General features: G+C 49.3%; 1 protein-coding gene across 2 annotated transcripts; it reads left to right on the forward strand.

Moving 5' to 3' along the window:
- On the forward strand, positions 1–25540 carry DENND6B (DENN domain containing 6B). 2 transcript variants are annotated; one of them, XM_064441461.1, is made up of 20 exons: positions 1–207; positions 7228–7266; positions 7348–7390; positions 8750–8862; positions 10553–10633; positions 12412–12517; positions 13067–13146; positions 13409–13471; positions 14276–14331; positions 14916–15038; positions 15442–15537; positions 15635–15729; positions 16302–16367; positions 17042–17106; positions 17535–17624; positions 19093–19146; positions 19512–19621; positions 21696–21798; positions 23241–23315; positions 23650–25540. In XM_064441461.1, exons 1-20 carry the CDS (start codon positions 61–63, stop codon positions 23770–23772), a joined length of 1728 nt encoding a protein of 575 aa, XP_064297531.1. In that variant the 5' UTR covers positions 1–60; the 3' UTR covers positions 23773–25540. The 2 variants fall into 2 exon arrangements, with proteins under 2 accessions (XP_064297531.1, XP_064297537.1); XM_064441467.1 differs by lacking the exon at positions 1–207 and adding an exon at positions 6424–6663.
- The last annotated feature ends 178 nt before the right edge of the window (positions 25541–25718 follow it).

Below are 25718 nucleotides of genomic sequence, written 5' to 3' on the forward strand. Positions count from 1 at the left end.
CGGCGCGGAGGGGCGGGGACAGGGCGGGGCCGGGGCGGGGCCGGCGGAGCGGGCGCTGCCATGGACGCGCTGTGCCGGGCCGAGCCCCGGCCCCGCCGGCCCCGGGCAGCCGCCGCCGCCTCCCCGCTGCCCTGGGCCCGCTTCTCCGCCTGGCTCGACTGTGTCTGCGTGGTCACCTTCGACCTAGAGCTGGGCCAGGCTATGGAGGTGCGGGCGGGGCCGGGGGCCGTGGGGGGGGATCTGGGCCCGGGAAGGTCCCGGGTCTGGGAGGGATCTGGGCCTGGGCAGGGCTGGGGGTCTGGGGGGGATCTGGGCCTGGGCAGGGCTGGGGGTCCAGGGGGGATCTGGGCCCGGGCAGGGCCGTGGGTCTGGGAGGGATCTGGGCCCGGGCAGGGCCGTGGGTCTGGGAGGGATCTGGGCCCAGGCACGGCTGGGGGTCTGGGGGGGATCTGGGCCCAGGCACGGCTGGGGGTCCGGGGGATCTGGGCCCGGGAAGGGCCGTGGGTCTGGGGGGGAGAAGGGGCTCTGTGTGGGGCAGCGAACAGGCAGAGGAGAGAGCGGGCAGAGCAGAGATGGGGGTGAGGGGGACACGGCTGGGGTGAGGGGAGGCTGGGCGTGGGCAGGGTGGGATGGGGAGTCAGGGGAGAAGGAGCAGGCAAAGGTGGCGAGGGGGGGAACAGGCAGGGCTGGAAAAGGGCCCGTGTGTGGGAAGACAGGGCAGAATTAGTGCTGGAGACAGGTAGGGGTGGGTGAGGTGGGGTGTGGGGGGGCGCTGGGGGCAGCTGGGCTGTCCTCTGGGCTAAGGCTGTTTGCAGGGGCGGGACAGTGTATAGAATCATTAGGGTTGGAAAAGAGCTCTAAGATCAAGTCCAACCACCAACCCAGCAACACCAACAGGTCTCCTAAACCGTGCCCTGAAGTGCCGCGTCTACACATTTTTTTAAGACCCCCAGGGACGGTGACTCCCCCACCTCTCTGGGCAGCCTGTGCCAGGGCCTGACCCCTCTGGCAGGGAAGGCATTTTCCCTCACATCCAACCTAAACCTCCCCTGGCGCAGCCTGAGGCCGTTCCCTCTCGTCCTGTCCCTGGTGACTTGGGAGCAGAGACCAGCCCCCCCCTCACTCCAGCCCCTCTCAGGCAGCTGCAGAGAGCGAGAAGGGCTCCCCTCAGCCCCCTCTTCTCCAGGCTAAACCCCCCCAGCCCCCTCAGCCGCCCCCCAGCACACTTGTGCTCCAGACCCTGCCCCAGCCCCGCTGCCCTTCTCTGGACACGCTCCAGCACCAGTATGTGCAAGGCAGGAGTGATGCTCGGGGCAGGAGAGGGCCTGGGTGTGCAGGGCCAAGAGGAGCTGGGGCAGCCCGGGGTGCTGGGGTGTGCATGCTAGGGGCTGCGGGGACTTGGAAGGGGGGTGACTGGGGTGGGTGGTGGGCTGCAGGACTGCCGAGGAGGGGGAGCAGGCTGTGAAGGGAGGAGGGTGGTGGGGAGAGAGCTGGGGAGGAAGGACTGTGGAAGACAGCCCGTGGATGCAGGAAGGTGCGGGGTTAGGGAGCGGCGGTAGGGATGAATCTTGCCCTAAGGCACAGGTCTGAGGCATGGGGTCAGCAGGTGCTAAGGAGGGGCCGGGGTGGATGACGCAGGGCAGCGATAGGGAAGGAGTCAGGAGCTGGGTGGGAAGCAGGGGAGCGATGGGGAGATAAAGGGGCACAGTGGAGCAGGGGGCTGAGGCTGCTCTGTCAGCCTGAGCACCTGCGGTGTCGGAGGCTTCCCAGGAGGTCTGATATGCCTGAGGGGATCACTGGGGGGGCAGAGGGGATGAACTGGGAGTGAAAGGGTTGGAATGTTTTTTCCCTATTCCCTGGCAGATTGTGCTGTTTGCCTCCGAAAGAGGATTTGAAGGGAGTTAGTTACCTGAGGCTTGTAGTGTGACCGACAGCAAGAGCTGGTTGGTGTTTTAAAAAAATGCAACATAAGGGGACCGGATATCTCTGGATTACGCTGAACCTGAGGCATTATCTCAAATCCCTTGATATTTGTCTTGTAATTGTGGGAAGTCCTCCTCACTGCCTTTGTGTAAGGAGGTTAACGCTTTCACAGAGGATTGAGACTTTCCATTTTTAAAGTCATGCTGAAGCTTCTGAAGGGAATGGAAAGCGGTGGAGATCAAATCAGCCTGTTGCTGCTCTCTTTTCTTAAATACTTGACTATGTTTCTTTCCATGAAGCCTGAAAATAAATAAAAAAAAACCTGCTGGAGACCTAAGTTTCGCATGCTCTATACTCTTTCCTGCAAAACCAGACCTGATATACCCTGGAAAGGATATGAATAGTGGGATAATAATTAGCATTTACAATTTAATACTTCAGAGGTGTGTTTTAATACGTAGCTACAAAGGTGCTTTCTTACTGGTTTTATTAGCTGTCTGGCATTATAAGGAGGGGACTTTGTGATCACGGTGTGCACTAATATGGTTTGCTGATCCCCAGAAAGGATGGGTTTTTTCTTCTTTTTCTTCCTTTTCTCCCTTTTCCTCCTTTGTCCATATAAGTATTGATGGGAAAAATGTTTCTCGTGGCATAAATGATGAAGGACACCAGGAACTTCTCAGCATCTGGACTGAGTGGTGACACAACCTCAGTGTCACCGCTCCTTTGGCCTGTCTGTTGTGATTTCTGTCTCAGAGCGAGGGTTTTGGGTGAGGAACAGAGGTCTGCATTGGGTAAGAGGCCCAGAAAGGAAGCCAGGCAGAGGAGAAGCTGTGTGATCCCGTCTTCCATTCTTGATGGGGTTGGGAAGATAAAAAAGCTCAAGCTGATACTGTCTCACAGGGGAATTCCAAGTAAAATTGTTTCAAAATTTCAAAAAAATGTAAATGTCACTATTGCCAGTAGCCAAATGGTGTCATTACCTTCCTGCTTATTCCCTATTTCCATCTGTTCCGTGGTTGGTTTAGATTGGGTCCAGATCCTGCAGCTTGTCTCCAAGCAGGTTGAGTTCTGCAGCCGAGAGGAAGGAGTTTTATGATTTGGGCGCTCGACTGCAAGCTTCTGGGATAAAAAAATGCGTCTGTGGCACCCAGCCCTGTGGGACTTCAGTCCTGGCTGAGTTTGCACGGGAAGTTTGCCATAGACATTACCAGATCAGTGTAGCTGACTGAGATTAGATCTTGACAGAGCTCTCTGTGGTTTTGTGCATGTACGTATATCCCTCTAAAGAGTGATTTATGCACAGAGGCTGGTCACGCACCCCAGGATTACACAGAGTAACAGGCTACAAATACTTGGAGTAACTTGCGCTACCTCACGTGCTCACAGCAACGTGAGTCAGAAGGAAGGGAAGCCTCCCGTTCTGGAGGTTGCGCCATCGTTCTGCATCATCTCTGTAAATCAGCGTGTGGAGATGCAGGCAGGCAGCCCTAGTCCAACCTTCGGATGTCCCCTGCAGTCCTGCTTTGGGAGCAGGCCTGTCTCAGCCAGGGTTTCTGTGCTGAAACCTTGTCATGCTTTCCTGAAGATTACTTTTTCCTGAGTCTAGGATTCTTTCCGGATAACACATCTCTTTTGTTCCCTTGCTGCCCAAATCTACGCAGAAGCCGCGTTGCTGAAGCCTGCTTAGCATGTGTCGTCTGTCCTTCAGCACACCGAGCAGAAAGGCAAAATTACCCCGCAGTGGGGTAGGCTCTGTGGCGGCAGCTTCGCAGCCAAGTCCTTGTTTAGGCTCTGCTCAGGTTTCTGAATATTGGGTGTCTTGTGTTCTGTGCAGTTGTCTTGCGATGTAGATATACCATCGGCCCGAAATTCAGCGAGTCCCACTCTGCTGCTACTCAAATATACAGTAGAAAAGGTGCTACAAAGGAGAACACAGGTTAATGCAGAAATTACGTATAATTAATATTTCTGACTCATCCACCCATTTACGTTTCTTCAAGTAGTCAACTACAGACGGCAAAAACACCTGGGAGAGAGAAGACACGTTTCCGAGCTGACCGTCTCGGCCAGCAGCCCGCGTCCGGCCGGAGCAGCCCTCCCCAGCAGCCCCTCGCCCTCCGACGCCACAAGGGCTCCGACTTCTCTGGTGCCGCTGCCATAGAGACGCTGAGAATTCGTCCCCATCGTTCTGAAATGTCCCTTTTCACGACCGCGCTGGCTCCTCCCCCCTCGAGCTTTTCCAAACACAGGCACTTTGTGAAGCTGGGTTACTTCAGAGTCACCAGAAGTCATTTTCTGGGATGTTCTCCGTGTTGCTATGGCAGCAGCGGAGTACTTGGCACCCGTGTGATATCAACAGCAAAGCTTTAGTGCAAGGATCTGTTTTCAACAACATGTGTCACCTCCACGCTTGTTAAGGCAGTATTGATGGGGGAGCGGGCTAATTCACAAGTTATGACTTCATTTAAGCCCTTTTGGGCCACTTCTGAGATATCCAGGGACTTTTAGAAATAAAAAGTTCCTTTTGGCTTACTGTCCTTTTGCTTTTGTAAAGTTCTAGTGACTAGGATTCTTACTGTTTCAGATTGGGGTTTTAATCTTGTAAATAATTAGTGATTTCCCCCCCACCTCAAACACAGAAGTACATGTCAGACTGTTAAACTCAAGGGGAAGCAAAGATGCAGAAGATAAGGCCCATTTTTTAAAAACATGAGATCTGAATTTTTGGGTCTGTTGGTGCTTCTGTGCTCAGTCAGAAGCATTTGAGCCTGATTTTTTCCCCCTTTTTTTTTCCTTTTCTTCCCCCCCCCGCCCCCAACCCACTGAGCACACATCTCCAAGTGAAACATACATTTAGCTCATATTAAACTTGGACCCACAAAGCAGCAAGGGGCAGTCAGTATCCACTTCTGGTGTGATTTACTTGCAGAAAGACCCCCCCGAAAAGGCAGCAGGAGAATTAGAAGTCTGTCTTGACTCTTGAACTCAAGTTTAGATCATCAGCAGGCATCGCAGAAAGCACAATGCTGTGAGGTTCCTGAGCTTCTTGATGAATCGGCATCAGATGTCCCGGTCTCTGTTCCTGGTCTATGCATTATTATATGGGAATTAACAAAATAAACGTTTGTGTGTGATCATTAAATTAGTCGCCACAAGAATTTATTCAGTCGCCTAATGCAGAAATGCAGCGAGCAGAGCGCGTCTCCTCCCGTGGCGTAGCTGTAATGCATCCCTTCGTGCTTCAGCGTCTGAAAAGCCGTCATTCTCCAGTCGTGCCTTAATGTGCCGCCTCATCGCTGTAGCTTGTGCGTGATAATTTTGCTCCCGTATTTTTGTAGCTTTTCGTCTTTCAGCGGAGCTTTAACCGAAGGCTAATCAGTGTAAATTTTAATCGTTAATTTGGCTCACTCTCTGAAGCTGATTAGATGACCTTGCCAAGGAATCAGTGGGGAATTGTTAGAGCGAAGCGAGCTAGCTCGGTGAACTGCCAGCACTCTGGCGTGGTGCCACCCTTGCTATTTATAGACTTGCAAGAGGAGTCAAGCCCTGAAGAGAGCTCCTGATTTGAGTACCAGATGACTCGCACACTGACCTGAAGCAGAGTTACTGCCCGGGAGCTGCACAAGTCTGATGAGCAGATCTCCGTTTTTCAAGTCATTCAGTGCTAGTTTCTTTCTCACCCGCTTATTTAAAGCCACCTGCAATTTCTGCATTTCCCGATCAGTAAGTGCTGTAAGGGCTGTGTACTTCTACAGATTTGCAAGTATTTTGGTTTCTATCCTCTGCCCAGCGACATGTGAAACTCATTATTGCTGTAGCTGTGTCATTTCTCCCTTCTCAGTGTGATTGTTTCTGTAGTGGATCTTGCTGGTGGATCTCGCTTGCGGTTCTGCCCTCGGCCCTGACCTGAGAAGCCTTGCTCTGAGTTCTCTTTTACCGGGTTACAGTAAATGCAGGAAGAGTGTTATCAGCATTTACATAGTTCAGCTGCAAAGCTAGAGTCTTTAGCTGGATGCTTTAAAGTTCTTGACGATCCCTCTTATCTGAAATGCCCGATGATAAATTGGGTGTAACACAATCGAGCCGTCGCTGGTATGCTGACAAAGCATGAATCCTCAAGCCTGTGCCAGACCCACCTCTTTCTGCACAAAATAAACCTTGGCTTGTCTTTCTAACCACGGACCAAATCAGGGAGGCTAAACCAAATCCTCTCAAACTCCTCCTGCTTCCCATTTTCTGCTTCTTGGTCACTGTGAAGAGCGTCTTTAGCTGACCCGTCGTCACTCAGGACTGTTAAATAAGTGTTCTCACCCCAGAGGCTAGGGTATACACCCAAGTCTGTGCCTAACCCCGGGCTTCGTGGTGTTTAGTGTACGTAGATAGATTGTTTTCTAATCTCTTCGTACAGCTGGAGCCTTTCTCCAGACTATCATCGTCTCACTCCTGATTACTGCTGCATCCTTTCCTCTGCCCTTGAGGGCAGTAATCTTGCCCTGCCTGTATCTTTGCAGAATGCTGCCGCAAAGGTTGCTTCCCCAGCCACGGCTGTTAACGCTCTCCGTGCCATCCTCCAGTGGCTCTTCTTCCCATACCTCATCGCATGTACGTGTAGCTTCGTTTTTAAAGCAGTTCTTAGTCTGTCCCGACTGTCTGTCTTCTCATTTCAGTGCTGTGAAATCTGGTTTTACCTCTCAGCAGCTCAGGACACCAGCCTTCCTCACTCCTTCAGAATATTGGGTGGGTTTAGTGAATTGGAAGTGACTTTTTAGCAGGATTTTAAAAAATCAAAATAAAAAGTGACCCCCCTCCAAACAACAGTTAGAAATAGTCCAAAACTTTCTACACAGGACATAATTTTGGGCAATTTTAAATCTTGTATTTAGGTGCAAAATTGAATATTAGTGCTTTCCAGGCTTGGAGCTTGGACAGTAAGCAGAGGTTAACATAATTTCAAGCAGCATTGGAATAGTCCTCTCCAGCCTGCTTTAGAGAAAGCAGCTGTTTGCACATCAGTAGTCCGTGCAGAGAAGTTACCAACGGGCGCTGGGGCTATCGACTCTCAAGGTAAAATCCAAGTAAAATGTAAGCCATTGGGTCTGTCTCCAAATCCACTAGAATAAATAAAGATTCTGCGACAAGTCCCGTGCTATTGACAGTCAGATTTTAAATGGGGAGATGTTCCTTCTTGTAGGGTGTGTTACTTGGGGAGAAATAAGGCACGTCTTGTATGGTTTACAGACCTATGTAGAAGTCATGGGGGGCACAGGGTGATTGACTTACTGACTCTTGTCTCTTTTGCAGTTGGTGTATCCGTATGACTTCAGGCTAACAGAGAAAGAGGTAATAACTAATTTTTTTTCCCTGGTTTTAAAGAGCAGGGGTGATGGAGGTCGTCTTACTGTGCATTTGTTTTTGTTGCAGAAAACTAGTATCTGCTACTTGTCCTTCCCTGACTCCTACTCAGGTAGGTAGCATCTGCTGGCCTTGCCTGCAGCCTGCGGGATGCTTCGTTGCCGTTATGAAGTAATGGGTTCATGATGGAAAGAGTGAGTCATTGCCTCTAATGCAGCAGAGACCGGTGGGCTGTATCTTCTAGAACTGTGACGCCAAGGAGCACCCAGCCCTGAGGTCTGAACAAAGAGGCTTCTTGTCATTTTGATTGCTCTCTGGATGTAGAATCTGCGATCTAGTGGGTGACAGGACAATTTCTTGATAAGCTTTGCACACTCATGCTTCACCCATGCCAATAAAATATAAAAAAAAAGTCACGAAGGGCAGGTTCCTCGAGGTTTGCAGCTGTCGGCTGCCAGCATTTCGGTGTTTGTGAGGGAAGTGCTCAGTGAGGAGAAATAGCTGGGGAGAGGATGCTTTCACAGCAGAAGTATTCCCAAAGTTTATTGCCCAGAAAGGTGGCGATAAGAAATTAGCATGTTAATTTATCCCAGGGCCTGTTTCTTTAAGCCTGGCTCCCGACTGTTAGTCTCCTATAGCTTCGCCCAGTTTAGTTTTAAATGTTTTTAAGGATGCACTTTCACTAGTTTCTCAGAGCTTGGTGAACACTCAGGCTAAATGCCCCTTTTATTAAATTAATTACTAATAGCAATAGCTTCATAACAGACACCACAGTCTTTACTCTTCTTCGGAGCGTAGTCCCTGCAAACAGCGGGAGGGGAGTACATCCTCTTACCCCCTTGTGGCACCTTAGTCTGTTTAGCCGTGGTTTTTGTTCAGTGAGCTTAGCGTGTCTAACTCTTTCCTCAAAACTGGCCTCTTTGTACGTACTCGGCCCTGCTCCTTCTGCCCGTCCAACTGATGAAACCTCCTGAGGGCTTCAGGCTTCTTTTTTTCCTGCTGTACCAAGTGTGCGTGGTGGGAGGGTGAGCAGAATAGGGTGGCCTGGGAGGTGCCCGCCTCTGGTGCTTCTCTAGGTCATTTGCTGGAACTATCGTGCAGGGGACTGTCATTAAAATCAGTGTTTGTGTGGTCTTGGATTAAGGCTGTTTGTAGGTTTTCCAGTACAGTGGATAAGAAGCGGTGGCTGCAGCTGCTCAGGATAGATGATACTGGCTGATGTCCCTAAGTTTCCCAGCAATGGCCTGGCAAGGTTTAGCTTAATGATACCAGTTCTTTTATTCAGCTGTGTGTTCTTCCTGTCTTGCACTGGGGTTTGGGGGTTTCTCTATGCTGTTACTCTCCATTTTCGGTTTTGGAGTTCCTTGTAAATCAGCATCCCTGTTCCTGTCAGCATTTCTGATTTAAGCAGTCTCCAGCTTTCTCTTTACTGTTACTTCTTCCTGAGTGTTTATGATCTTCTCTGTCTCAGGTGGCCTGGGGGATACTCAATTTAGCTTCCGCCTTCGTCAGTCTGGGGGACAGAGGACGACTCATTACGAGGACGATGGCGAGTACAACAGAGAAGCACCCCTAACACTGCAGGTCGGTTGCGTTTCAGCGCACTGCTTCCACCTGCTAAGCAAAAAGTAGTGTGATTGGGTTAAAAGCCAAATATGCTTTTGATTTGTTTTCTCTACGTAAAATACCTATTTTCTCTGGCCATGGGAATAGTCAGAAAAGGAGAAAGCTTTCAGCACAGGGACTTGCTTCCACATTAATAGTCATAGAGGGCCGTGTTGAGAATCCCAGCTACTCTGAGAGATGGAACTGAACCGGGGGGCTCCAGATTAGAGCAGTGGTCATGTCTAACTACAGCGAAAAGATACAGGGTGGCACACAGGTGACATCCAACCGGGTTCACGGCTGCCTGTGCACGTTACTGTGAGGCAAGACAAGGATATCCTTGTCTGTGGTAAATGTTTACCTCTTTTCTCGAGGGATGACAGTTATTTTCATTTATTGCAGGATCTATGCATGTAAAAACGTGGCATAATTGGCACGCCACAGATCCACTCTTTGGCTTGCGACGTGCGGGCTGGTTTAACCATACCCAGGCACTAACATCAGCAGCGTCTTCAGCTGTGGTTTTTCCATCAGTGACCTGTCTGCCCGTGTCATGCAGAGAAGGGATGTGCTGAGCACTATTGCTTCTTTTAATTGAACAGATGGCCATCAGATCAACTTGTCCTCATCTGCTTTCTCCTTTGAGATGATGCTTCCTGTGCACGTGCCCTTTTAACACTTCAGCAATCTTTTTGGGATATATTTTTGTGATACGCAATCCAGAGATGGGCTGCTGGTCTGAGCGGGAGCAGGAGGATTTCTTTTCCTAAAAATGCTGGTCTAGAGATTTTTCAGCTTGCATGCATCTTTACTGCTTTGTAGCGATCAGACACTGACTCACAGATTCACCTGGCTTTAAAGAAATAAGGGAAGTAAAACTGCCAAAGTACTGGATTCTGTACATTATATATATATATAAAATAATACTTGGGAAGAGAAAGGTGACTTAAACCACGGGGCCTGTGGGGCTTCAAAAAAATTATATTAAGGATGGTCTTTGTGTTCGGCACTGATACCTGTCCTTCCTCCATGACGTCAGTGAGAACTTAGAAGGTACAGCGTGTTTTAAATGGTCGCTGGAGATTTGTATTAAACCTATTGGTTTTCATGGCTGCTACGAAGGAAGCATCATTCAGCTTTGTGCTTCATCCTGAGCAAAGTCTGGCTGGTGCTGCCTTAAATGCCTGACTAAAGGGGAACGCAACAGTATGGTGGAGGACATTTCCTCCTCCCAGAAGATGATGTGATGATGTATTCCTTCCTCAACAATACATTATCTTCTAGCTGGCAGAGAAAACTGACAGTCAGAGCACATCGGTGGCAGCGCGGCGCGCCAGGGCGAGCTCAGTGGGTTGGCTCAGCTCATCGCATTAGTGGAAACCTCAATTAACCCAGTAGATGATGGCCCTGAAGGTGCTGCAGAAAGGGGCCAGTGAAAGGTGCTACCTGGAGGCTGGAATTTTTTGTGAATTTAGTTGTTTGAATCTCTATCTTCCCGTGTGGTGAACTCTCCCAGATAGCTGAGCATGGGTAGCTTTGGTCAACAGGAGGGAGCGCTGTAGCTGGGTCACAGCCGGGGCGAGGTGTGGTGTTTGGCCAGCGGCTGGAGGGAGTTTGGTGCTAGCGGTAGTAGGTTTCTCAGTAACAGCATCGTTGGTCTCTCTTGCAGCGGGAGTCAGCTCATTACTTCGGTTATGTGTACTTCAGGCAAGTCAAGGACAGCTCGATGAAGAGAGGTTATTTTCAGAAGGTGAGTACTGAAACCAGATAGCTTGCTACTCTCAACTGGTACGTAGCTGTAAAAAGGCACCTATCCATAGCTGTAAAATAGCACCGCTTCCTACGTGACACCCACGGTGTTTCTGCAGGAAACGGCAAAGGTCACGGAGACCAGGAATATGTGGAGAGTGTAATTCCAAACAAACCTGGATGTGGTTGCCATGGTGCGTATATCACATGAGCAGTGACCTGCCGTCTGAATCATGAGATCCTGAAGTGCTCGAACATTTGCTTCAGTATGTACTCTAGTGTCACAGGCAGTGAGAGGACACACTTGTTACTGCAGCCTGTGCTAGTTATACCTTAGCCCTGCTCTTATAATTGCTTTAATCTTTCTTCTTCCTAGTAGCCGTCTGGGAATGGATTTCCTGCTGGGCTGACTGCTTCTAACTAGCAGCAGCGAACACTGCTGGTATCTCGCCAACCTTGTCTCTTATCATAAATTCCTTTGACACAGACACTGGGAAAAATAACACCAACTGCGTGTTTATTTCAGCACAAATCTGCAAAATGCTTTGTATTATTCGGCCGGGTAGTTGCGGTCACTGCCTGAAAGAGTGACGTTTCCGACTTCTTCCAGAGAAGGAAAATATTTTGCTTTGACGCTAAGATCCATTTTTCTCCATGGATCCGTGGAATTACTCTTTCAGTAGTGTCTTTTCACATCAAAAGCTAAAATGCCTCCTCTCGAACAAATGAACTTTGAACAGCTGCTCTTCAGAGAGCAATGCTTCATAGTAGATCGGCCTGGTAACTTGCTGGAAGACACCGACGCCATCCTGTCCCAGCAGTTCCGTGGCCTGCTGTGCGTTCTCTCCTCCACCTCTGGGCAGTGACATGGAGGTTCTTTTAAAGAGCTGTGCTAAATCAGAAATGAGTTTCTTCATCGCCACTAAAGCAGTGGATTGGTCACTCAAAAAGTCGCAGGATTGGAGAAACTGGACAACCTGGGGACCTGCTGGACAGATATTTATACCAGGCTAATGCGCTCGCTCTTTGGTAGACTTGCAAAAGTAGTTAATTCCTCAGTGGAGTACGCTGTCACGCTTGGCTGGTCTTTTTATTTCTAATGGCAGAGTTTTGGGTTGGAAAGGAGGTGTTTAAATGACTGTTGTAGAAATTTTCACTGGATCGTCATTAAAGTCTTCATTAATGATTAGAGGAAGAGCATGCCAGCATAGTACTGAAACCCCCCAGTGGGAGTGAGTTGGAAAAGCTGTAAAAAAATAGTGATTCAGTTCATAAAGAAGCATTAGAAAGATGCCAAAACAACAGAAAAAGGCATTGCTGGAAACAAATCAGCATTACTTCAAGTTATTTTGTTTCTTCTTCCCCAGAATTCCTTTATTTTGTTTCTCTACCTAATTTCAGCTTCAGTGGTCTGCTCCTTGGCTTGGAACCTACCGGCAATTTATTTTTGCTTTTCCTCCAGGTGATCTTTTGCTAGGTCACAAACTCAGCCCTCTTAGTTGCGGTGGCTCCCTGGTAGAAGCTGCCAGCTGAGCTTATTCATCAAACAAAAAGCTCCTTGCCTGTGTGGATGCCCAGGGTCTCCCAAAGCCCGAGGGTTCAACAGCGAGGTAGCTAGCAAGAATTCCACCAGTGAAAGTGCTGCTTTTGAGCTCTTTCATGCTTTTGATGTTGGTTTTTAAGCATAGCCCTCTAGTAAGTGTATATGCAGTAAGTATATGCAGTGCTAGAAATGATCACGCCAGGGGATCTCTGACTCCTAAATGTACCTTTTTGCAGTCGTTGGTGCTGGTGTCACGCCTTCCATACGTGAACTTGTTCCAGTCGTTGCTGCAGCTGATTGCTCCGGAATACTTTGACAAGCTGGAGCCGTGCCTGGAGGCAGGTGAGCAGTCAGGTCTAGGAGGGGGGGTTTGCATATTGAAATCTTCCAGAGGTTTTAGCAGGAGGTTCCTGAAAGGCAGCTGAAATGTTCAGCTTAGTTCATTCTGGAACAAATTGTGACAGGGAAAAACTTTCATCCAAGTGGTTGGCTTGTCAAAATTATAAACACCTGTAAAGGATGTATTAATGGGAAACGACTGACAACCTTAATAGATGATGCTGTCAGTTCTGCATACAGCGTATTCCCAGGGAGAGGGAAAAACTGCTAATGCTGCATCTCTGACTAGGTCTTTATTGCACTGTTCAACTTAATCATGATTTATCAACCGTACAGTGCTGCTGGGCCTGTGCTGGAAATGGTGGTGCAGACGTAGGTCTGGTGTCTGACCTAAAGTGCACAATTCTTTGCTATAGTGTGTGTTTGCAGCTAGCCAGGGCGACACGTGAACTAGGAATGAGCGATAGTTAAATTGGCAGAACTCACAAGACCAGCTGCATTGGCTGTATTGACCTTCAGGTTAAACTTTTTTCGTTACCTGTGTCCCTGCAGTGTGCAATGAGATTGATCAGTGGCCGCCTCCTGTGCCAGGACAGACCCTGAACCTTCCAGTGATGGGAGTTGTCATTCAGGTACTCGTTGCTGATGATCCGTGCTCAGCAGCAGGCCGAGGCAAACTGGGACGTGGGACATGCATTCCCTTCTCTGCTGGATGTTGAAATCGCTGTTTACTTCTAGATCCTTTCCCTTTATTCCTAACCTCTGTACAATTAGAATTGGTAATTGAGGAAGCTTTCTCACGCGGATGGTTGTTAGGGAAGAAAGCAAAGTGTGTGTGCATGCTAACCGATTCCATCTCCCTGGATAATCTTCCTGTCCTTATCTGTAATCTAGGTGAGAATCCCATCGAGGGTGGATAAGCCAGGATCAAGCCCAGTGAAGCAGTTCAATCAAGAGGTGAGATGAAGCGTGGCATGACACAACCAGTGATGAGCAGAATCTAGACTACTAAGGAAGGAGGGTGGAGAACTGGAACTCTTTCAGCCTTATCCTGTTTGAAACCACTTTGGCCTGGGATTAATGCGGTTTAAACCACCCATCTGCTTTAAACTGCACGCTGTTGTGCCTGTGCCTTTCAAAACAGGACTCTGCACAGAACTGGTGTCCTTCGAGTCATGTATGTGCATTGTTCTCACAGTTTTTGTTCACCTTGCCTTTCCTGGGAACTCATGCATAGGTAGGTCTCCATGAGACCCTGCCTCAGTCTTCCATGGTGTTTTGCAGCATTTGCTCTCTGAGCATCTTTACTGCTTTTGTTCAGCTTTGATTTTGATTCTTGTTCCTTTGATTTTTTTGTCGCCTTTTTCTATCCTTTGAATAATGTCATACCTCACACAACTTTTGGCACCCATATTACCAACCCTTATTGTCTCTATCTGTGTCTTAAGCTCTGCCTTGCACCAGAGGAAGCTCTAGAAAATAAAGGAGCAGGCACAGGAATTCTGTCACGTCTTGAAAACAAGGGATTCTTGGCTCTCTTCTAGCGAAGGAAATTCATTTGGACCTTGAATGCTCAACCCAAATCTGCTCCTGGCTCGTATCCCTAAGCGTTAACCTTGTTCTCTTCTTTTTATGCTTATTGTAGAGGGAGCTACTTTGTGATTGATGTGGTCAGTGTAGGCGGCCTTTCAGTCAGGATGCTTCAATTTACTAACAATTTTCGGTTTTTTAATTTTTTTTTTTCCCCTCTTCCTCGTTTAGAATCTGTTACCAGCCCCACTGGTTCTCCCCAGTATTCACGAACTGGATCTCTTCAGGTGAGAGCCACCATCCCTGCAACCCTCTCCTTTCCATCTGCTTTTCCTGCTCCTAGTGTCTAAATCATAGGTATAGTGAAGATGTCAAACGAGGAACCAAAAGTCACTGCTCTGCAGAGCGTCATTTAGAATATGGGCTGGCAGAGCTTGTGCGCGCTGCCCTTCACACAGCCCCCTGTATCCTGGTGAGAGGGTTTCTTTTCCTGGCCTCAGCTGGTGACACGCTTAAGCTCTGAGGCACACGCATTGTGTGTCTGAACCTAACTTCTCGGCGTTCTAGGTGCTATTCTAATAGGCGTGCACCTGCTGTAATCCACGTGTACTTTGCTTAGATGAACGGACATACTGAGAGCAACATGATCAGCAGGTTGCTTGACATTGCTGAAAGCGTTTCCTTTAAACATGTATAAAATGGTTGAGCAACAGCACGTGTAAAGACACGTGGCCTTTGGTTGCGGGACACTAAAAATCAACCCTAGATTTCAAATTGCCGGATGGAAGCACACCTGGGTAGGCTTATATGCCATAACTGTCTGGTGTTTTCTGAAGTGCGTTTCTAACCTCATTCTTCCTTTCACCAACAGGTGTTTCCAGCCAGTGCTAATTCACATCCAGATGCTATGGGAGCTGATGTTACTAGGAGAGCCAATTGTTGTGATGGCACCATCCCCTACAGTTTCTTCAGAAATGGTTCTGGCACTTACCAGGTAATGCCTTCAACTTCTGAGGCACAGGTAACGGTAATGGTAAATTCTCACAATTTTTCTCTTTCGGATCCGCTTTTCTGCCGAGTCAGTTGTTTTAGAGGTAGGTTGCCTACGAAAGCATGTAAGACAAATAGCGTAACAAGAGAGTCTTGCTCATATTCCACCAATGGTAGAGAAGAGTAAAAGTGAATCCCCCGTGTTGGGAGACCTGATGGTTTGTAGCCCCAAGAAGCTTTGTCTCCCTGGCTTTGAACTCTGCTTTAGCAAAAAGAAAAACACCTGGAACTCCTCCAGAGCGTTACCTCTGGCAGGACAAAACACTGCTCTAGGATATAAACCTCATGTAAACACACAGTCCTCCTCTGTGAAGGTTATATTGTGACTGTTCTGTCTCTGGTTACAGCTGCCTGGCCCCTCTGAGGTACTGCTGTGACTACCGCCCCTATTTTACTATCCACGACAGTGAATTTAAAGAGTATACCACCAGGACACAGGCTCCGTAAGTAGCCAGTAGACCCTTGCTACCCACTTGCCACTGTCTGTGTGAAGGAAACCCTGAGGTTAGCATTGTTCTGCTTCCTTCCCCATCTTTCTAGGCCAAACATCGTTGTGGGGGTCACAAACCCTTTCTTTATCAAAACTCTCCAGCACTGGCCACACATTCTCCGGGTTGGGGAGCTCAGAATGTCAGGTAAGGGTGGAACCAAAGTCCTGTTGCGCTGGTAGACCTTGTCAGAGGCTAGCAGTGAGCTGGCAGTTGCGGTGCTAGCCGTCATTTTACACATCTTCATTCCTGTGAGAGCTGAGAAGCCAAAGGGAAGCCTGGAATCTGACTCAGATGATGTGCAGGATGAGCGCAAACAGTGGTGAAGACAAAGGGCTGCGAGGATAACTTGCTGTGGTTTTTTTTCTGAAGCATTAAGAAAAGGAGAAGCCCTTCCTGGGCAGGAAAGAGAAAATTGCATAGAGAAGAATAGAGAGGTGGGGAGAGGCTCTGATTATGATCCATGAAGCCAAGAAAACCTCTAGGTTGAGGTGGGGGGGTGGGGTTTGCAATGCCTCCTCAACATGTTCCTGTCCCAGAATTTTGGCAGGGAGGGCAGCGGGTAGAAGGCTTATGTGAGCGTGGAGTTAAGGGAGGATATGGTTTAAGAGGTACAAGTGTAGGACTGGATGTTCTGGAGGGCAAAGTCTCTCATGTGCGTGCTGTGGCTGTCCGGGTAAATGCAGAGCCTGAGCTAGGCATTTGATGTCTTTCCACAGGAGACCTGCCCAAGCAAGTTAAGGTGAAGAAGCTGGCTAAACTGAAAACTCTAGACACAAAACCAGGCAAGTCCTTTTGTCAGGCGTCATTTAATTTTATTTACCCTTCCATGTGGGGGATTTTGCAGGCTTTGCAGGCACATGAACCTTGCATACGTTATTCTTTGTAGCTCAACAAATGGACATTTTGCTGTTACCATCTTCTCATGCTCAACGTGCTCCACAGTTCTCGGTAGTGGCGTCCCCCATCTAACACAGAAAAAACGTACATCTTCGTTCTGAGATTGAAAAAGCCAAGTGAACACATTATTTTAGTGTTGGGAGAACTTCTGGTTTTCCTGAAGTAATTTTGTATACTATATCTGCTTTTTAGGTGCAGTGGAAGTCAAAGGAACTTGCTTACCTAGACACAGCTGTCTGTCACTTAACTAACTGTTCAGCTCAGGCCTAGCCGCAAGTTATCTCACCATAAGCTCGGCATAAGAAGGTCCTTGAGGTAGTTCAGGGTCCTTTGATCCTGCTGCGTTAGCAATGCCATAATTTTTGTAATTATTTTTTATCATTTTTGTAATTGGACACACACAGAGCTGCCAGGGTTGACGCTAGGAATTTCAGTTCTGTGATCCCTGCACTATATAATAATATATAATCTAAAGCCTCCTCTAGGTATGTGGGCAAAGTTTTGTTTTTAACTTCTGGTTTTTTCTGGTTTTGTTTTGCTTTTTAAATTTTCAATCTAGGAATCTATACTTCTTATAAAACATTTCTTCACAAAGACAAAACCCTGATAAAAAGATTACTAAAGGTAAGCAGTTTCAACTCTATCCTACATCCTGTATGTCATTATGGGAAAACCGTGCTGACAGCTTGGTTTTAACAGACAAAACTCGCCAAAAGGAACAGGCTTTTTACAGTGTGTAACTATTTAGTCAAGTACACTCGGACATGTTTATCGTGCCAGTTTTAAGACTTTTCACTGAATATTATGGATTAAATACTGGCGCTAATGATAACCTAAGTGAGAACAATTGTTATTAGAAAAAGAGTCTGGAAAAAACAGGTTCTACGTAGTGAAATGCGAGAATGTGTTTAACTGGAGAGCGGAATACGTGTTCTGGACGGTTTTCCAGACTGCTCTGGACCGGTTGCTTACAGCTGCGGAGTTTGCAGATTCTGCATCCGCCTGCACAGTAGAGAATAGCGCCGTTGTGAACGCGCTGCTTGTGCTTGCAGGGGATTCAGCGGAAACGCCCGTCTGAAGTCCAAAGTGCCCTTTTGAGGCGTCACCTCCTGGAGCTCACCCAGAGTTTCATTATTCCCCTGGTGAGTTGAGCAGAGACTTGTCAGAGCGGTGTAAAGGTGAGGGGAGGTGAACAGCAGATGCTTGAGTGACAAGTTTGCGCTTGCCCTCTTTTATTCGCTTGTAGCTGAGCACCTGTAATAGATTCAAGATGTGGCACTCTGTAGAGATGTCTTACTCCATGGAAAGGAATTAAATGTCTCTTGAACACAAATTTCAGTAATTAGCGTGAAAGTCTGCCGGTTGGATATTCAGCACACTGTGTGTAAAGACAGAACATTGTTTGTCTCCTGCAAGGTTTGATGTTAGTTGATTATGATGCCAACTCTTTGCTCTTTTCAACAGGTAGTCAAAGCAGATATATAGGGAAGGGTTGGGAGCCCAAAACATTCCTCCTCCCCGCTAACACTGGAGTCAAACCTGGTGCCTGTGTGAAACCCTCCCCTCTGGCTTTGGGAAGCTTTGCTCCAGAGCTTGAGAGGCCTGTCCACGTGGTGATCACCACCCTAAGGCAGATCCCAGAATCCCAGAATCCCAGGTTGGAAGGGACCTCAGGGATCATCTAGTCCAACCTTTCTGGGAAGAGCCCAGCCTAGACAAGATGGCCCAGCACCCTGTCCAGGCGACTCTTGAAGGGTCCAACGTGGCCGAGCCAACCCCTTCCCTGGGGAGATTATTCCAACGGTGACTGTCCTCACTGTGAAAAATTTCCCTCTGGTGTCCAAGCGGAATCTCCCCAAGAGCAACTTGTGTCCATCCCCCCTTGTCCTCTCCACGGGGCTCTGTGTAAAAAGGGAGTCTCCATCTTCTCTGTAGCTGCCCCTTAAGTGCTGGTACATGGGGATGAGACCCCCTCTGAGCCTCCTTTTCTCAAGGCTGAACAAACCCAGCTCTCCCAGCCTAGCCTCGTACGGCAGCTTCCCAATCCTTGGATCATCCTGGTGGCCCTTCTCTGGACCCCTTCCAGCCTGTCCACAGCCTTTTTGTACAGCGGGGACCAGAACTGCACACAGTGCTCCAGGTGTGGCCTGACAAGCGCTGAGTAGAGAGATGGTAGCAAATGCTTTCTTTCAAGGCCTTCCCTGTGTAGTCCCACTAGAACGCTGCTGGTGCTTTTTTGGTGACCATCCAGTTGGCCAAATGTGGCTCCTCCACTTTCTTCTCTACGTCACCTTGGGAGGTCGCACGTGGGAGGGCAGAGCATCTTCTCAGATTCTAGTCCCTCCTGCCAACTTCTTCCCACCTGACCTTTTCTCACATGGCATGCTTAGGATTCTTTTAGCATCCTTTTGTAACCTAGCCCGCGGTGGGAAACAAGCTGGGACACTTCGGCTCGTGTAAAGTGCAACTGTGAAGGGAAAAAACCCCAGGGAGAGTAGGAGGCTGTTGGTTGTGCATGTGATGCAGTGGAGACCGTCACACCCACTGACCACACAAGAGGCCTCTCGACTGTTGTAACTTTATTTTATTTTATTTTTTATTTCTTCTTAGGAGCATTATATCGCAAGTCTGATGCCTCTGCAGAGGGCCATTACTCCATGGAAGGTATGTTCAGTTTTCCAGTCGCTTCTGCTTTCCTTTGACTGTGGGGATCGGGAATAGTTATGCCATATGCTGATCACGTACTCTGATACTCTGTGTGAACTTCCCTCACTGAAGGAAGAGGGTTATTAGTCCTTTAAAAAAAAGTTGAAACAAACATTGGTACAGATGCTTCCTGTTTTGCAGTAAGCTCAGCTATTGTGAATTTAATTTGAATTTTGCTAGCAAGGCTGGTTGAGATGTTCATACTTTTTTTCTTCCCATCGTTATTGCATCTGCCATGTGCAGCCTTTTCCACTGTAAATACAGACCTCGTTTTCCCCTGGTTCCTTTCGGGTGCCGTGTAATACGGTCTTTCTGTTGTGCAGAATCCTCCACAGATTCGTCCTTTCCGTCAGGAAGATTTCATGAAGACCCTCGAGCATGCTGGTCCCCAGCTGACCTGTGTACTTAAGGGTGACTGGTTAGGCCTCTACAGGTAAGATTTTGGTAATTACGTGCCTTATCCCCTTAGCAGCTGGTGCGGGTTAGAATGAACATCGAATCCTGAATTAGTATTGGGAGCGAAAGGGAGTTTCAGGACAGAGACTGGCCACCTGAGAAGCTCATGCCTGTGAAGAATTGATTAACTAATAATGGTCAGGAAGAGAAAACACAGGGCAGAATCAGTCCTGGGTTTTATGTAGTCTCTTAAATGAGTAGATACAGTTGGGCTTAGAAGCTGTCAGTTCTCCACCTTCAGGAACTTAAACTAAGTCCTCACTGCTGGGGCAGAAAGGGACTCTGACATCAGCTCTTTATGAGCTATCAGTCATTTATTGGCCTCCAGGGAATCTTTCTTTTTGAAGTGCCTGGTCCTGGGCAGGCGGCGTATAAAGGCTTGTAGGTCTTCGTCCGGGAGTGGTTTTATGCGTTTGGACGGCGCTCGGGACAACGGCCGTCTCATTTGTACTGCACGGTGGCGATCTTCTTAGGACACGGAAGGGTGTAGTTCCTTCAGGGTAGACTTCAAGAGAGCGTGCTGGAGGGATCATCCGCAGTTTTCATAAAGGATAGTTATAACTGGGGTGGAGAAGACACTTATCACAATACGAGTAGGAAAAATCCCAAAATCGGACACCCAGAGGGAAGGAAAATGGGAGATGTACGCATACGGAGGAGGGAAAGTGAGCAGAGACAGTGGTCATGGATTAGTACGTTTTGTTGGTGTGATAAAGTTTGTACCGTTTTGTGCTTTAAAGTATTCAGCAGAAAATGAGCTTTTCCGTTCCGTATGGCGTGGGTGCAGCAGACAGCAAGATCTAATTTTTGATATCTAGTATTTTGAGAAATAGTAACAGACAACAAGCTGTTTCAGTAAATTGGTTGAGGTTTGCAGGCAGCTGATGTATGTGCAGAAGTTTCCAGAGTTCTTAACTCTGTGAGATTTCATGCATGAACTATTTCTTGTGTTCCTAAGTCAAACCCTTGATTAAAACATAAGTCAGTCTGTATCACAGTGCCATCTTGAGCTCTTGGCTGGGTTTAGGGCTCCACTGTGCCGGGGAGAGAGCAAGACTCCTTGAAGTTGCAGAAAGAAACTGTACAAACATCCGCTGGGTTCTGCTGGTGAAGTGCTCTCTGCAGGTAGCCTGAGGAAGTAGCCTGGAGAGATACTAAGTGGGCCCCTCTCGATAGAGGAAAATGCTGAAATACAGCATCTGAGGTATCCCCGCTGTTACAGAGCTGCAAGGAACGTGCTGCTGAAGTGGCTGTTACTCAGCGCTATACGGCATCTTAAACTTTCTCACCTTTTTTTTAACCTTGCTGCCACAACCCTGGTCTTTCAGTTAGTGGCTTTTCGATCCCATTTTGAATTTGATCTAAAGTTCTGTAACACTCTGAGATAAAAACAGGTATTGTGCTGCCCCCTGTTCGTTTTCCTGCGCAGCTCAGTAAAACCCGCAGTTTATGACCGTACCGCACCGGAAAGGTGTAAATTACGCATCCTTTGACGTAGCCTGGATGATACCTTGTTTATGCAGGAGAGGTGTAAATCACCACTTATATGGGACTTAGGTCCGTGCTAGCAAGCAGTTGAAAGCTTTAAACATCAGGAAAGGAGAGGAATTAAGCAAGGTACTGCAGAGGAATGTGAGCTTCTTCCCATGTTGAAGCATCCCAGCTATCCTCACTGCAAAGGCGGAGTGGGCCAAGTAAGGCTGCAGAAGGGCAAAGAGCACCGCTTCTTGCATTGGCTGGGCTCGCGCTGCTGCAGGGGGAGGTGTGAGACTGGCAGCATTGCCCCCCTTGTGGGTGACAAGCTGCTCAAGCTGCTCAGCTGTATCGTGTGAACGCCTGACAGAAGAGAAGCCTCTGCAGTAGACAAGGTACAAAAAGGGCGTATTAGCTCATAACCGGTCGCCATCCCTAATGACACTGTGAATCAGAATGTCTTTTCCTGGCACATCCGTGTCTGCTGCAGTGGGAAGGGCAATCTCGGTGCGGAGGAGCCCGCGTGCTTCTCTGGATCCCCCTCTGCCCCCTTCTCAATGTCGCCTCTCCTTCTGCAGGCGTTTCTTCAAGTCTCCCAATTTTGATGGCTGGTACCGTCAGAGGCACAAGGAAATGACCCAGAAGCTGGAGGCCCTTCATTTGGAGGCAATCTGTGAAGCGGTATGTTCCAGCTACAGGTATTAAAACCAACATCAGACTTCTCAGGCCTGAAACCTGGCAGATCAGGGCACAGCTACCTTGGACGCTTATTGACACATCTTGATTCTGCACTGGCGGATGGGGGACAGCGCTTTGTGCCCTTGGGAATCGCAGTTCTGCCTCATGTCTGCCAGTGCACAGGAGTAGCGGTGCATGTGGGGGACAAGAACAAAAGCTGCTCAGCTCCCCTGCTTTGTTAGCCAATGCAGGTGCTTTATTCTTCATTCATCGGGCCCTTCAGAGTGCCAGACTGGAAGCATCATCCACTGCTGGCTTCCTTAATGCCTAATGAAAATAGGTAGGATTTTTAGTAGTGACTGTAGGTACAATTTCTTAAACTGAGCAGCTGCTGGGGTAGTCCCAGGAGCTCTGGCTTCCTGCCCAGCTGCATCTTCAGCTGCAGCGCTTAGAATCATAGAATCATAGAACCATAGAATCATTGATGTTGGAAAAGACCTCTAGGATCATCAGGTCCAACTGTCAACCCAACGCTACCATGTCTCCTAAACCATGCCCTGAAGTACCACATCTACACACCTTTTAAACCCCCCCAGGGACGGTGACTCCCCCCCCTCTCTGGGCAGCCTGTGCCAGGGCCTGACCGCTCTGGCAGGGAAGGCATTTTCCCTCATCTCCAACCTAAACCTCCCCTGACGCAGCTTGAGGCCGTTCCCTCTCGTCCCATCACTGGTGACTTGGGAGCAGAGACCAGCCCCCCCCTCACTCCAGCCCCTCTCAGGCAGCTGCAGAGAGCGAGAAGGGCTCCCCTCAGCCCCCCCTTCTCCAGGCTAAACCCCCCCAGCCCCCTCAGCCGCCCCCCAGCACACTTGTGCTCCAGACCCTGCCCCAGCCCCGCTGCCCTTCTCTGGACACGCTCCAGCCCCTCAAGGCCCTTCTTGTCCCGAGGGGCCCAAACCTGAGCCCAGCACTCGAGGTGGGGCCTCCCCAGGGCCGAGCACAGGGGCCCCATCCCTGCCCGGCTCCTGCTGGCCACACCAGTGCTTCTTGCTCCACTGCTCAGCAGTGCAGGTCCTCGAGCATCGTATGGGCAATGCCAAAGCTGTCTCCTTTATTAACAGGCCTGACTCTGGCAAATAGATTTAAACTCCAAGCACAGCACCAGATTCGCGGTGCTGGCTGGAGGAGGGGAGCCCGGCACTGCCTGCGTATTACTGCATCTTTCCTTAATTCTTCTCTTGCAGGCAAGAGCTTGATGCTGTCATGGTCAAAAGAGTGGGGAGAGCTCTGTCTTGCTCATTTAGGCTTAAGTACTGCAACCAGGGTTGTGAAAGAGGATGAGAAATCTCCCCGCTTTTACTTCAGGCTTTGCTTAGGGGTATCTCTTTGAGAAAAGCTTCTGTAAAGAGGAAATGTCCCTGAAGAAAGCTGTTCTTTCTCTTTAGAACATTGTGGCCTGGATGAAGGACAAGTCTGAGGTGGAGATTGTAGACCTGGTGCTAAAACTTCGTGAGAAGCTGGTAAGTTTTCCTCCCTTCTTCCTGCACCCACCCCTTTCTGTCTGTGGCAGGGAGAGACCAGGGACACTTATTACTTAGAAAACTGTGTTCTCGCTCCCTGATTTGAAAAACTGGCAAAGGGGACAGTTGTGAAACTCTAGTGTTCATGTAGAAGAGGAGTCAAAGTTCTGACTCTTTTAATCTCCCTGAGGTTCAGGTGACAGTTTCCTGCCTGTTGTCTCATACCCTGAACTAAAGAGATAACGCGAAGTTCGCTCAGTCAACGGCGAAGCAGAAGGAGGAATTTCGAAGCTGTTACACAATTCCCCTGTTTCTCTCCTCTCGCTCCCTGTAGGTGAAAGCCAGGTGCCAGCACCTCCCTGTGAAGGAGGAAACTCTGCAGCGGGTGGGCCTGTACATCGAGACCATCATTGGCTCCTTGCCGGAGGATCTCCAGACCGTGCTGCACCACCACTGAGCACGGTGCAGGGACTCTGTTGGAGAAGGAAGGGCCCTCCCACCCTGCTGTGGGCAGCTGCGGTTGCGTTCGGAAAGGAAACTTCTTCCCTGATCCAGCCAGCACGACCTGATCTGGACCTTGCTCACAACCGTGTGTGATCCTGAGCATGTGAGCACGTGGGTCACAACTATAGCAGAAAGGGGGAACCGCGCGCGCTATTCTCTGTCTAGCCCTGCTTTGAGGAGCTGGATTAGGGGACTGTAAATGAGAGACTGTTCCCTGTGTGGCTGATTGTAGGTCAGAAAGTGACAGCCAGGCTTCCAGCAGCATGCGATAGGCTGTGCAAAACGTGTGTTGCCCATATATACACATCCATCTTTGTCTAGTGCTCGGGCTCCCAAAATTTCAACACCATCATCCTGCCTGGAAGAAGCGGGACCAGCCTTGTAGGGGGGAGTTCTTTTCAGGACAGCTCCTGAGGATAATGGGAGACATGCTAGTCCCCCACATGTAAATGATGTGAAAAAATTGTCACTGCCCATTCAGCAGCCTGACTCATGCTGGCAAGAGCTTCAGCTGTGATGGGAGTGGGAGGATGAATTGCTGGACATGGAATGCTGTTGGTTTTGTCCCAAGACAGAGACAGAGAAGAAGGGGCTGGTGCATCTGCAAGGAACAGAGCTCCAGAGGTCACGGCTGGGTGCTGTGTGGATGGGAATAGCTACCGGAGCTCCACAGAGAGGAGCTGGCCTCCAAATGTAATTTATTCTGCTTGAAAAATCAAGTTTGTGTGCTCTAATAACATACAAGGCAGCTGGAGCTCTGCCTTGGGCAATGAGATATCTAATGTCGTCAGCCCACTCACCGATAAAACCTGTTGGAGAATCTGGTTTTTACAGCCTGTGTCAGCCATGCCAGGTGGGGGGTCACAGAGCGGCCCTCGCGTGGGCCCCGCCGCGAGAGGTGCGTGCTCGCCCTGTGCGGGGATCGGTGGGGAGCGACCTCTCCAGCTCTCACCGCAGCTTGTTCTTACCACAACCCAGCTTCCAGCTCGGTCGTTCTGCTCCCGTTCACCTTTTGGGGAAGAGACACACGCTTCTGGGCTGAATGCAGGAAAGTCTTAGGGTTCTCTACCAGCCTCGGAGGCAGTTGCCCCTGCCCGAGAGAGCTGTCTTTCTGCCCGCTGCCTCGGAAATGGATTTACTGTAACCCCAGCGTTGATTGCTGCTACTGTAACTGCATTTCACCATCTGCCAGTCTGGCCAGGGCCTGAATGTTTGCCTTAAGAGTGGGTTTTAGTATGGGTCTGGCAGCCTGATGCGCTCCGGTTCTGTAAGAACCGTGGCAGGAGAGTTCGGCATTTCAGCCGAGCCCTGCGCAAAGCTCTCGGCAGTGCCCGGTGCTCCTGGGGTGGAAGCTGTGCGCTTTCACCAGCAGCCTCTGCCCGTTGCTGCACTGCCTCGGGGCTGGGGGATGCCAGCGGGTCTCAGAGGTGGCTGAACCCTTCCTGCATTTTCCCCTCCAGCGCCAGGCACGGACAGTGCAGGGACAGCGGGAGGCTGCTCGGCTTCCCGCCGCCTCCAGCCTGGAAGCGGCCAAGCGAGGGGACACGGCCATGCCTCGCCGTGGTACCAAATTCTGTACGCTCCTTAGTGGCAGCCCCGCCTGTACAGTGTATATTCTGTATATAGAGTTGGTGTGTGCGTCCGTGCAATAGCTCTGCAGTGACTGTGGTGGACCGAAGCCCTAATGTATAGTAGAAAATATTAGTTAAAAAAAAAATTTAAGCCAAGTTGTCTCCTGTTTTGGGTCTTTCTCAGCAGATTTATTTGTTTAGGGGTGGGGTTTCTCTGCAGGGGTGCTGTCAAGCTTGGTCGCTCGTGGCCCTCAGTGTGGTGTTTCTCCGTTAGACGTCTGTCCAGGGCTCTCGGTCAGCTCGGAGGCTCCCGTCCCCTTTGGCAGAC

The sequence above is a fragment of the Phalacrocorax carbo genome, chromosome 1 (assembly GCF_963921805.1).
Source record: "Phalacrocorax carbo chromosome 1, bPhaCar2.1, whole genome shotgun sequence".
Lineage (NCBI taxonomy): Eukaryota > Metazoa > Chordata > Aves > Suliformes > Phalacrocoracidae > Phalacrocorax > Phalacrocorax carbo.